The sequence below is a fragment of the Cibotium barometz genome, chromosome 42 (genome assembly GCF_041138505.1).
Source record: "Cibotium barometz isolate CiBa-2024 chromosome 42, ASM4113850v1, whole genome shotgun sequence".
Classification (NCBI taxonomy): domain Eukaryota; kingdom Viridiplantae; phylum Streptophyta; class Polypodiopsida; order Cyatheales; family Cibotiaceae; genus Cibotium; species Cibotium barometz.
This window is the reverse complement of record NC_141087.1, coordinates 4,020,051-4,033,531: the sequence shown is the minus strand read 5'-3', so window position 1 is coordinate 4,033,531 and position 13,481 is coordinate 4,020,051. Positions and strand designations below refer to the sequence as shown.

Genomic DNA, 13,481 nt, shown 5'->3' with positions numbered 1-13,481 from the left:
ACCATCCACTGAAAATTCAGCGCTGCCTTTGATCAAAGTCTAAGCTCTCATACCACTGTTCATAGCAGAAGCTCTTTATTTGTGATTAAGGCATTCGTTAATTTACTGATTTGGGAAGAGATAATGGAAGAGAGCTAGAGAGAAGTAGAGAGCATACATAGTACACTTGATGGGGTCCCAACCACCCACATAAGGACCCCCCCCCCCCCCCCCCCCCCAAAGTGAGTATATGAACAATAATGGACTGTTTGCTGTCAGAGAACTAACCTGAATTCACCTCTTCCTTGACTTGATGGCTGCCCGGGACTTCAGGGTACCACCCTTGCTTGTATTTCAGCCCTTGCTCCTTGGCTGAAAACGCACATGCCCCCAAAGTCAGTATATGGTTTGCTGTCAGAGAACTAACCTGAATTCGCCTCTTCCTTGACTTGATGGCTGCCCGGGACTTCAGGGTACCACCCTTGCTTGTATTTCAGCCCTTGCTCCTTGGCTGAAAACGCACATGCCTCTGCACTCCTTTGCTTGCATTTTTTGCTTCATTGGCTTGCCAGACGGCTGAAGTATCAACGCTTGGCTGTTGGGAATGTAGCATGGATAGGGAGGCAGGCATCCTACCTTATATAGGGCCTATGATGCTGGTTGGCCAGTTCTCTACAGGCCGATTGTGCCTTTTTCGACAAATATATATATATAAATGCCTTTTTCCCTTGAAACAGGGCGCCCTCTCCTATGACTAGCCTTTGCCCTTTTTGCTTGGGTGTTCTGCTGCCTTGTGACTTGCACATGACCTCAAGGTACATTCGACCTTCTTGTGGCCTTGCTAGTGACCTTTAACAAAAGGCTTCTGCACATGCACATGCTAGACTTCCTAATTGATGTACAGGTGTCCCGGGCATTTATTAGACCTCTGGTCAGGTGCGTGGAACATTGGTGTGTTCCACGCACCTGACCTGGCACACACTAGACTTCCTAATTGATGTGACCAATGTTCCACGCACCTGACCAGAGGTCTAATAAATGCCCGGGACACCTGTACATCATTACAGCTTGCAAGTGGGTTATATTTGACTAGTTGAGGACTTGCACATAGACTCTTGACACTAACGGGACCCTAGACCTAGGTGACATGTCCCTGGACAAGGGCTCACAAACTGCACAATGCCCATCAAAAATGAGTGTAATCATTAGCTAGAATGGCCACATGGCATCCTAGTACAGCACGTGTGCACATGACAAGGTCTACCTCATGCGATATAATTCTTTTGAATAAATAAAATTTCCTCCTGAGATATTGTGGGACCAAGTCTCGTGGGATATAATTTGTATATGCCCACTGCCAAATGTTTTTGTTACCAGGAATAAACATCTACTCACAAGAGCAAATTTATTATTCTAAAAGATTCGCTTTGATTTTTATGACTAGTCAAAAAATGCAAACAAAATGCTGCCACATTTTTCTGATGTATATAATCTCTCTTTTTTTGTTGTTGGGGGGGGGGGGGGGGGGTGGGGGGGGGAACAGCTTTTTGGACAAGGCTGCAACTCAAACAGACTGGAATAAATCTGGATTAAGTCCATGGAAACTTTGTACTGTGACTCAGGTTGAGGAGGTCAAGATTTTGTTTCGAATTCTCCCCATATGGGCCACTAGCATCGTCTTTGCTACAGTTTATTCTCAAATGTCTACTCTGTTTGTGGAACAAGGTCAAGGCATGCATACAGCCTTGGGTCCAAAGTTCAAAATTCCTGCAGCCTCTCTCTCCATATTTGATACTTTAAGTGTCATCATTTGGGTCCCTATCTATGACCGTTTGATTGTTCCAGTTGTGCGACACTATACAGGACATACTCACGGTTTTACTCAGCTTCAGCGCATGGGGATTGGTCTTGTAATTTCAATTACATCTATGATTGCAGCTGCTATTGTGGAGATTAAGAGGCTAGAAATGGCGAAAGGCCTGAATCTTGTGGATCCTACAAAAGATACACAAGCAGTCCCAATGAGTATATTTTGGCAAATACCACAATATTTTCTGGTTGGTGCTGCAGAGGTCTTCACATTCATCGGGCAGTTAGAGTTCTTCTATGATCAATCACCTGATGCGATGCGCAGCCTTTGCAGTGCTCTCTCTCTAACGACAGTGGCTCTGGGAAATTACTTGAGCTCCTTGCTTGTTACCGTTGTTACAAAAATCACTGCAAATGACCAGAATCCTGGCTGGATTCCAAACAAGAACTTAAATGTTGGCCATGTGGACTATTTTTTTTGGCTCTTAGCTGCAATGAGCTTTGCCAATTTTCTGATTTACTTGGCCTGTGCTCACTGGTACAAATACAAAAAGGCCCATGCTGCTGTAACGGACGTACACCTTTCAGAGATTTCAACTTTGCCATCGCTGTGTGCCGCTCAAAATGATGGCTTATGAAATTATCAAAGCTTGTGAAGAAAGCTTCTCTTCCTACACACACAAGCTCCATCTTCTCTCTCCTCAAATCAATGTTTAGGTTGACATCTTGAAACATTGTATTTGAACTCGCGGTTATAAGAGTTTGTATTAATTTCAAGGGGCCATGTAGCTATGTATATAGCATGCAAAAGCAGCCTAGCCCGTATAGAGTCTGCTTCATAATAAGTTCAGAAATTCAGAGAAGAGCACTTTCTTTGAAATCACTTTTTGATGAGTACAGAGGATTGCTTGAAGCTTGGAAATTAATGTGCTTGAGAAGTGACATGTTTATATGCAGCATGAGAGATTTTTCTTCTGGCCTTTGAGATCTCCATTGACTCTTTGATGCGCTTTTTTCTTTTTCTTTTTTTCTTTTTTGGTTTTTTTTAAATCTCCTGTGTCAAACTTGGACAAATTATTTATATATAGATGTAGGTGAAAATTCTAGTCTTACCAATGCTTCCAAGGCCTTGTTAGATAAGATCTGAAGGCGCAGCCATAGCAATGGAAACCTTGAGCATAGCTAATAGCTAGCTTGAAGTAATCTCAACCAATTGTCCATTAGAAAGTCGAGAAAATGCCTTTCACCCAAGTCTATTCATGCCTCACCAAACGAAGTCTCAATTTTAATGGCCTAGGCACATCATAGGGCATTCTCTAGTGCCATCATTGGCATATCTATTATCAAACATCCACAACATTTAGGTTACATGTTTAGTGATTTCCCTCTCTTATCATATCAATTATGGACAAAGTGATCCACATTGGCATTATACATAACATCCTGTTGAGCAATACTAACAAAAGACATCTTCAAAGATTTGTGCAACATATGTGGCTATGAAAGCGAGTGTGAAAGAGGAGAACAAAAAGGAAAACTACTTTTATAACTAGGTAGTAGGGTGTCACAAGGCACACATCGTCAATCCTAGTTAACGATAAACTAAATCAAAGGAGTTAAATCACTAATTAAATTACCTCTTCAAAAATGAGTTTAAATGGCAAGCAATAGTCATGTATATGACTATGCTTGGATATGACCAAATATACACCATTGGGCGAGTTTCACTAGCAATTATCATGTATATGACCGAATAGACACCAACATGCAAGTTTCATTATAGCAAGAAGTTGAATTCCATTAATTGAAAATAAAATATACTAAAAGTAGTAAGTTAATGAGTCGTGTCTTTGATACAAAAGTGATAAAAGGAAACAATGAAAGTGTTTAAGACAAATCACACAGCTTTAGGGAGTGTTGAAGTCAAGAGCTTACCTTAGCCTTGCCAAAGCATGTGCCATTGGGCCTTGCCTTTTGGAGCCTTAATTGTAGCTTCTCGGTGTAGGTAACTAGCTTGTCCATCTCGTTTTTACTCCATTGTTACACCGGAAAGCTTCTTGGCGATGGGGTAAAGAAAGAGCTCTCTTCACCTAGATGGAGGTAAATAGAGATGGTCCTTTACGATAATTTTCTCGCACAAGATGCGGGAAGAAGAGGAAGTTAATGCAAGCAAAAAACCTATACAACAACCAAACCTATCTAGCATGTATCCATCAAGAAAGCAATATTCAATAGCATACATGCAAGTAAGAAGATGAAAGAGAAGAGCTCACAAGTATTCTATTGTAAGGAAATGTTTGTGTATTGCTTATTATAAAAAATGACTGATATACAAGTGACTAGTTTTCACACTAGACCGATCAGACTTAAAAATGGCTCGATCTCTATAACTAGTCTCCATAACTAGTGTCAAGTAAGTATCCTTAGACGTTCCCTATTTGACATTAAGACTGCTTTATATGTTCCAACATTGTCTTACAAAAGCTAAGTGCCCATTTGATCAGGTAAGATAGCAAAGCACCTTAAGGTAGGTCAGGTAGGTGAAACCATGTTAACTTACGGAGTGGTTAATAGGCTAGTTCTTCATGTCATCCAAGTCGGTCATGAAGTTGTTGCAAGGGTGGAAAGGTGTATAGATAGAAGGATCATAACTATAGTAGTGCACAATAAATGCCAATTATTGTCGTGTGTGTAGTTGACTCCTTCTTTTTAGCACTTCATACTGATGCATTAGCCACATAGCCATGCCTGACTCTTTCTTCTTCTCCTTCTCCAGCCTTTTTCTACACTCATTGATATAATGGTTTGGCCTTGTATTTGCCTTTCTTCTTAGACTTATCACCCCCGGTATCTTTACTAGAAGACTGGGTTGATTTTGCATTTGGCTTATAACCACCATGAGAAAAGGCTTTATCTTTATCTTTGATGATTGAAAATAAATGAAAAGCCTGATATTCCACGTGCATACTAGTTTAGCTTTGCAAATATTTCTCTTCTTATAAATTAGGTAGCGTTTGGATATCTTTTGAGCCTTGCAAAAGGATTTTTAATTTTTAGGGACTAAGGCTAATTTTGAGCATTCTTAAGGAAACAAGGACAATAAAGAGGCTTAATTGGAGCCTATAGTTTGCTCTTTCTAGCCTATAATTCCCAACCAAAATTTTAGGGCCTAAAGTAGTCATTTTCTCTCTCTTGTATAGCAAGCACTTTCTACATCACTAAGCTCGTAACTAAGGGGGGCCCAAAATAGTGAATTTTGTTTTCTTTTAGTAAGTTATATATATATATATATATATATATATATATATATATATATATATATATATATATATATATATATAATTCAAATTTCAACCTCCATTTCCCCCCAAAACTTCCTCTATCCTCTTAAACGTGAGATCTTTTTCTCCCTTGTTTATTGCCTCAACTTCCCCACCAAATCACCCTCATTAAATGCCTCATTAAATGCCTCCAAATTATCCTATCACTTTCCACATCATCATTCTTGCAACTAAGTGGGGGCCAAAAATAGTGATTTTTTTCATCTTTTTTTAATTCTCATGCTTTAAAACTTAACCCAAACCCATATACATATATAAAATTCATTTTTTAAACTCAATTTTCACCTAAAACCATCTCTACCCTACCTTTTTCCCTCCAAATCAGCCTCCCCCCTCCTCTCTCTCTCTCTCTCTCTCTCTCTCTCTCTCTCTCTCTCTCTCTCTCTCTCTCTCTCTACTGTGAGCTAATGGCCTACATACACACAGTCCCTCTCTCTACTATCAACTCTCTCTCTCTCTCTCTCTCTCTCTCTCTCTCTCTCTCTCTCTCTCTCTCTCTCTCTCTCTCTAATGTGAGCTTATGGCTTGCGTACTCACTTTCTCTCTCTCTCTCTCTCTCTCTCTCTCTCTCTCTCTCTCTCTCTCTCTCTCTCTCTCTCTCTCTCTCTCTCTCTACTGTGCTTTCATGCTATTGTCACTCTCTCTCTACTATGCTTTCATGGCTTAACATCAACATAGAGATGTTAATCCAAAATTACTTGGCCTTGGAATTATTTTCTCCACTTGGAGCTCGTCCGATTGTGCGACTTGTCACCTAAGTAGAATCATGGCCTTGCGTGAAATCACCAATGTGCCATCGCAACGACACAAGGTGGATTTGCATATGTTCGAGTGTTGGAAGAGTACACATCTTTGGGCAAGGGTTATCTCACAAAAGAAAAGAAGATTGCATAAGGTGGTCACACAAATGTGGATCTATGGGGGGTTGATGGAAATCTATACCCAGTGGACCCTTCTACGCGATACAAATAAACTTTCAGAGACTTGCACTCATTTATTCAATATGTGGGAGATGGTAACAATGGGATGCTCGCGTATTGCAAGAGATTATTAACAAGTGATGTTGGCATAGAATTCTACTTGTCCTCGCGATTACATGCTCTTCAAGGTACGTTAGGTGGTTTGCACCAAGCCGCCCGCTTCTCACGCCAAGGTTAAGGAGATCAAGGATGCAAATCGAGAGGGTGCAACATGCATTGAAAAGCTAAGGCAGACCATTGAAGAGCACCCTTGTTGGAGCCAGGGAGTGTAAGAGGCCACTCAACCACATTGAAACACTTGCTGTGGGAGGGGGTGCTGGTAAGCGAAGAGTTCACGGCAGCACGGTATGGCTCTTAACCATTCCACTGTGGTAATGTCGATGCAAAAGAAAGATATCACACACAACCTTTTCCCACCGCCTAAGAGGGTATTATTAGCTAAGGGAGTAAGCAATGAAGACATCAATCTCCATCGTTCAATCAGAGAAAGAAATATGGTGATTGGGAGCCTTTGAGGTTCTCAAGGAGATGCATGAGGTGCTAGCATGGGTCTTTGAGAGATTGCCTTGGGTTCGTAATGTGATTAAGGCACAAATATAGGGGGAGCAATTGGATGTTGAGGGTCTAGGACTTTTTGCCCATTGATTGGCATCTAGGTGGGGAGACTTGAAGATAATCAAGTTTATGCTTGGTTGCACTCAAGGTGCAAATACTGCTCATCCATGCCCTTGGTGCATGCATGGAGTGAAACAAAAAGGCAAGAAGAAATGCAAGGGGAGGGACATTGGTGAAGAAGAATTTGACACGAGGGTGAATGGGATGGTGGTGTTCTTTCATCATCTATGCTGGCACCTCCAACGAGGGATTTGTGAGATAATAGTTGGAACCCCATTCTTCCTTTTCCTCTCACTTTTGTACTTTGGCATTCTTTCATGCGTATCTTTGATTGCCTCTTAAAGCATCACATAGACTATGCTTTCATTATGCCTGGTAACGCTCGACAAGATGAGGCGATTACAAAAAGTAGAGAACATTCTCAATCAGATAGGTCATCATGGTGGTAACGTGGAGATTCAAGTGAACCAAAAGAACTCAAGAGGTTCTCATATGGTTACGCAGAAGGTTTCAATGAGTGGCGTGAAGGCCATAAGGTTTCTCTAGTGGCTTGCAAACATAGGCAAGAAGTTCTAGCAAATGCACATAGGGAAGGTGTGGAAATCATAGCTCCAAAGAGATGGGAGCTGTAGAAAAACCTTTGTTCTTGCACCACTTCGGACTGCTTGGATGCAAATATTATTGTCTTGCGCGAGTAGGTGTGGGTAGATTTCAACAAGGTTGTGAGGTTGATGAATCTAACCAGCACAACTAAGGAACAACGTAAAATATTTCAAGTGGAGTTGCAAAGCTTCATTAAAGCAGTGGTCAACACATGGGGTGAATTGAATATCGTGCATTACATGGTATTCCATAGATTTCTAAGCTTTGCACTAAAGATATCTTCTATTAATGCATTTTACAAAAATGTGGTTTTGTTCTCTGACCACCATCACATATTGTACGCTCATGGCGCATGGTTCATGAATACATATGGCTCCCTTAACATGAGGAGTACCCAAGGAATGGAGAAGAGTCATTACCGTGCAAGAGGGGTGTACTTCAAGAACACACGACATGGAGGCAATAAAACTCACACAAACTAGCTCAAGGAAATGTTTGATTGGTTCTTTTAATACACCTTTGGTGGGCAGAAACATTTCAAGGGAGAGGGCTCAAGGGTCCAAATTCGCCTAGCTTACCAAGTGGATAGGGAACGGGAAGAAATCACCACAGTGGAGAGCGGGGACATGACCTGCATGATGCCATGCTGTATGGAGGATAGGGCTCAAGGGTCCAAATTCGCCTAGCTTACCAAGTGGATAGGGAAGGGGAAGAAATCACCACAGTGGAGAGCGGGGACATGACCTGCATGATGCCATGCTGTATGGAGGATAATACGAAGGAGAGTCGAAAATGTTTGGGCCCCCTATTGACGTCTAGGGTTTTGGTTAAATGGTCTAGGGTAAGTAGATTGTAGGGTTGGCTCTTCCAATGCTTATAAATAGCCACCCTGGGACCCCCTCTCATTTTCCATTCCATTGCTTCTCTGGGCACTCCTTGTCATGGCAACCATGAGCATTGAGGAGCTTGCACAATAATTTTCTTGACCTAGAGGTACCCATTCTAACTCAAGGGGAGTTGCCTCCCTATCCCAGGAAGCACGCTTGGAGAGAGGAAGATTACATTCCCACATACAAGATTTGCAAAACCTTGGCGGCCACATTGGCCATACTTCTTGGGTAAGTAATGTGTAAGAGCCTTAGAGCATCATTTGTTTCATGGTGTAAATTTTTTATAATTGAAAAACTTGCTTTGCAGGTTTGCAGTGTAAACCAAAGTGCATTCCGCCGCCACATCATAGGTGGTAAAGCCCCTAATGACCCCGTAGTGCCGCAAGAAGACCAAGCCTTGGCCTTGCACTATGCCGCAAATATTGCACAACACCAGGAAGCTATGGTGCACAACACCAGGAAGCTATGGTGCACAACACCGCAACAAGAAGACCAAGTATTGGAGTCCCCTGTTGTTTCAAGCACAATTAAATTCAGTGTAGCTCTAAGCTTGCTCCGAATGATCTATTTCCCTTGTTAGGATCTTGTAAGGGATGGCTTGTAAAACTCACTTCTACCCTCTATGTAATATAATACCAATAAATGATTATGGAGTCGTGTCATTTTGCCACAATTTTTGTTTTTAGTTTTTCCAATTGTCATTTAATGTTAAAATTGTGGACTATCAAGCGAGGGAGATTGTCAAGTATTGTAGAATTAAGTTTTTTCAACAAAAAAAATATCAAAATTGTAGAATTATCAAGCGAGGGAGATTATCAAGTATTGTAGAATTAAGTTTTTTCAACAACAAAAAAATGCAAGCCTAAAGGGTGAAAAAATGCCCTGGTGCGAGGTGCCCAAACTGGGCATTTTTACACCCTAGTAGCTCGTGCAAAACGCCTCCTAAAATTAGGGTTTCTTGCAATGATGACATTTTTTTGAGCTCTATATAAGGAGATTTTCCTCTTTTGGCCATTTCATACATTCGAGAGCATACATTCTCTTTAATCCTTTCATACATTCGAGGCCATGGTGCGCACTAGGCATACTATGAAGAAACTCACAGAAGAGGAGATAAGGAGGAGGGAAGCAGCTACTGTCAAGGACATCGTGGAGGAATTTAGCACCTCCCATAGTAAAAAGAAAAGGAGGGTGATTGTCGATTATGACAACACCAACAATAGCAGTGAGATAACACGCAGAGGAGTGACTCCGATTTGGAGACTGATTCGGAGAGGACTCAGTTGGAGGACAACATGCCATGGGGGGAGCCCACATGGGTTGGCATGGAGATTCTAGCACACCCGAAAGTAGCCTTGAAGACTCTGCCTAGAGGTCGTGCCCCCGAGACTCCCCAAGAGCCCAAATAGCCAGTGTCACCTCTGCAACACCGCTGCCATAAGAGCACGTTTTTCAAGCCCCCCACACGCATGAACCGACTCCCCCAAGCTCTTCTGCGTGGTCCACGATGCAAAATGCGCTCTAGCTTCAGAGTATCCAAGAGACATGCCACTACCAGAAGTCGACGGAGCTGCTAATCTGGAGGGCTCCATTTGCAACAAGGACATGCAAGGAAATTCTTTGGGATTACAAGATGGAATGTTGCATGCAATCTGTTGCCCTCGAAGCATTGCAGGAGGTGGTGGAGGCCTACCTGGTCACTCTTTTTGAAGACACTAACCTCTGCGCAATTCATGCTAAACAGGTGACCATCATGACGAAGTACATGCAATTGGCACGATTTGCAACAAGGACATGCAAGGAAATTCTTTGGGATTACAAGATGGAATGTTGCATGCAATCTGTTGCCCTCAAAGCATTGCAGGAGGTGGTGGAGGCCTACCTGGTCACTCTTTTTGAAGACACTAACCTCTGCGCAATTCATGCTAAACAGGTGACCATCATGACGAAGTACATGCAATTGGCACGATGAATTCGTGGAGAAAACGGGCCCCAAAGATAGACCGTTTGATTTTTAATGTAATTGGCCTATCAAGTACAAATGTAATATTTCTATAATTGTCAATGCAAGATAGCTTTTTTGTCTTTGTTTTCATAGTCTGCGATTGTGTTTGATGCGATTGATTGGTTTTTTTTTTAAATTGTACCAAACAAGTGGGCCAGAAGGGTGCAAAAAAGGCATGTGTGCAGAGGCCCACATATGACATTTTTACACCCCTTTGTGGCCCCTTTGGATTTCAACATTTTGTGCAATGTTTGAGTTTTTTTTTTGTGCAATGTCACATAAGCCTAGAGAGGAATTGATGTTTTACAAGATCTGTCCACATGATGGGCTAGAAGGGGTCACAAAAGGCTTGTGTGGGAGGCCTGCCACATGACATTTTCATACTTCTCTGGTCCCTTTGGATTTCGATGTTTTATACAAGAATTAAATAACTCAAAATTTCATGTCAATTCGATTCATATTTTCCAAACTCTTGGGTTTAAATACATATCCCTTCATTGAGAATGGTTTAAAAAATTACATGTACTATAAGGGTTCATTCTCTCTCTAGAATCTGCTAGGGTTCACTGGTGTTTAGCCCTAAATTTATTCCAAAAATTATCAAATTAAATCTAAGTTCAAGGATTTGCCTTTAAGAATATCCCCCCTTCCTTTAGCCTTCAATAATAATCTAGAAAGATATAGGCCTTTAAGAGGGATTCTATCTCTCTATAATTACGGCATCCCACTTGCTGATTCTAGGATTTTTAATCTTCTAATTTAATGCAATTTTATTGGGCCATGTTCCTACATTGATTTTGAACAAAACATCCCTATGTGCATAAGGTGCACATGCACACCTTAACTAAATTGACCCAACTTCAAAGAATATTATTGATTTTTAGATTTTTTGGAGTAAATTCATTAGTATAATCTCTTAAGTCTAGAATTCTATTCAAATTAGGATCTTTATAGGCATTAAATTTCCAAAACTATGTTCTATGGATTTTTTAGAAATATTTTAACCTAAGACATACATTGTTAATTTTTACAATATGTCTAATTTAATTGATTCACCCAAAAAGTTATGAGTTAAATAAACGTTAATAATTTAAACCAATTAAATCAATTTGTATGGTGTTTTGATTAACCAAACATCAAATAAATAAAAAGAACAAGTGGGCCAGAAGCGTGCGAAAAAGGCCTGTGTGCAGGAGGATCGCACAGGGCATTTTCACACCCCTCTGGCCCCTTTGGATTTTAAACTAAGATAGACTATGAATTTTTAGAAATATTTTAACCTAAGACACAGACTGTTAATTTTTATAGTATGACTAATTTAATTGATTCACCCAAAAATTTATGAGTTAACAATTTAAACCAATTAAATCAATTTGTATGGTGTTTTGATCAACCAAATATCAAATAAATGAAAAAAAAAGTGGGCCAGAAGGGTGCGAAAAAGGCATGTGGTGCGGGAGATTCGCACATAGCATTTTGCACCCCTTTGGTCCCTCTAGATTTTGATGTTTTGTGCAATTTGAACGCATAGAGAAGCTCACAGAGAACATAAAAAGACGAATCATATACAAACTCCACAAAAGAGGAATTACAATTTGAAAGAGCCCATTTATTTAGATTGCAATACAGATCAATCAAACAACGATTCATAGAGATTGCAACATAACATTATGCATATGAGATGGTGGGATTCGTCCTACAAGGGCTGTCTGACGCTTTTTAGCTATGGGTAGATCCCCTATTAAGACTGCTTCTGCTATGTCATTGGGCGAGTTTTGGCTTGCAGATTTTGCAATTCCTATTTGGGCTAACACCTTGCATCTATAGTTGGTACCAAATGTAGCCATTACAAGACTTCTTAACTAATATGACATAACTAATTGACTGGCCTAAAGTGGCCACACACAGCTGCTTTGACAATGCTTTCAATGCAAAAAGTGAGAAAGTGGTAGATGGGAGATGGGGAATGTAATGGTTCAGGGCTGGGTAGGATCAGTGGAACAAAATCATCCATAGGGACATGGGGAATGTAATGGTGTAGGGCTAGGTAGGGCCAGTGGAACTACGCGACCCCCCACCTCACATGCCGCCCAGCTGTCAACCTCCACCACCACAGCTTCCTAGTTTTCATCATCATCTTCATCGACTTTGTGTTCCAAATCAATCTTGGACCTCATCTCATCTAAATCTACCCTCTTTGGACTCCCGCCACCCATCTCCTGGCATGGCATGTCCACAAGTTGGAGATTTTTCTGGGCATTTTGAAACTCCTCCTTAGTTACATGAGCTTGTTCTGCACTCTTTGCTGCCTCTAGCGTGATCGTTTTACCATAGTGTCCTCCATGGAATTTGTCAATGGCAAGAGGATACCCTCAAGGTAGCATGTACCCGAATCATCTATAGGGAGTTCACATTTCACTTTGAGCATGCTAAGGCACTCATCCATGGGATCCCACAAGATTTTTCGATGTCGTGTAAAAAGAGAAAGAGCCCCCCCTTCAACCACCACTGAACATAAACTTTTGATTTCTATTTCTGGAATGGGGCTAGAGTCATCTTCCTCTTCAATTGCCCTGCTGCTAGCATTGGCCTTGAAGCAGCGAGGGTTATCGGCCAACCCCAGTGCACCCTCCGGGAAGTCTTCTTGGATGAGCACTGATTCACTGGGAGACCGGCAGCGGCTACCCTGTCTCGCTCACCCTTCTCTGTGTGACAAACCCCCCAAGGCATAGCTCGGGGAGCTCAACCTCACCTTCCTCAGTTCCTTCAAAAATGTGGAAGACAAAACATGCCAACCATGAGAGGAAGCGCTGGCCAATATCCCCTTTGTTGCTGAGCTTGTGGACTTGTTTGTTTTCAAGCTCTATGAAGTGATCTGAGAGTGCCGCCATACGTTCAAATCTTTTGAGCCATTTTTTGAAGGGTTTTTTGTTGTGGGCTATGTGCTTGAGTAGTTTACATGGCACCCCCATGATCATCCCATAATGCTAGTGAGTGCGGCCTCAGGTGCGGCCTTAGGTGGGTCTCCATGTAGGTGAGTGGGTCATAAAATAGATCTGATTGCAGTCGGATGGTGGAGATCCAGTCAACCACATGAGTGAACATAGCATGCAGGTGTGTGGCCTTATGGAAGTTAGTCTCACGTAGGAAGTCCATGAATTTCTCTAGGGGTATCATGATGAGGAGGGCTGTTTAGGTGCTTTGGTGCTCTGGAGAGTGCAAAGAAAAAAATGACACATAAAAGGGGCCTCGGGTATTT

The 13,481-nt window shown here is 41.5% G+C and overlaps 1 protein-coding gene and 1 pseudogene across 1 annotated transcript in view; both read left to right on the top strand.

Moving 5' to 3' along the window:
* Nucleotides 1–2,768, top strand: part of LOC147614078 (protein NRT1/ PTR FAMILY 8.2-like) — a 29,112-nt gene extending 26,344 nt beyond the window's left edge. The window contains exon 5 of the mRNA XM_086780618.1: nucleotides 1,523–2,768. Within this exon, the coding sequence (XP_086636744.1) occupies nucleotides 1,523–2,426 (904 nt within the window). The 3' untranslated portion in view covers nucleotides 2,427–2,768. The remainder of the gene's footprint in view (nucleotides 1–1,522) is intronic.
* Nucleotides 2,769–9,850: 7,082 nt separating this feature from the next.
* Nucleotides 9,851–10,189, top strand: LOC147614077 (histone H3.3 pseudogene; annotated as a pseudogene).
* Nucleotides 10,190–13,481: the final 3,292 nt, after the last annotated feature.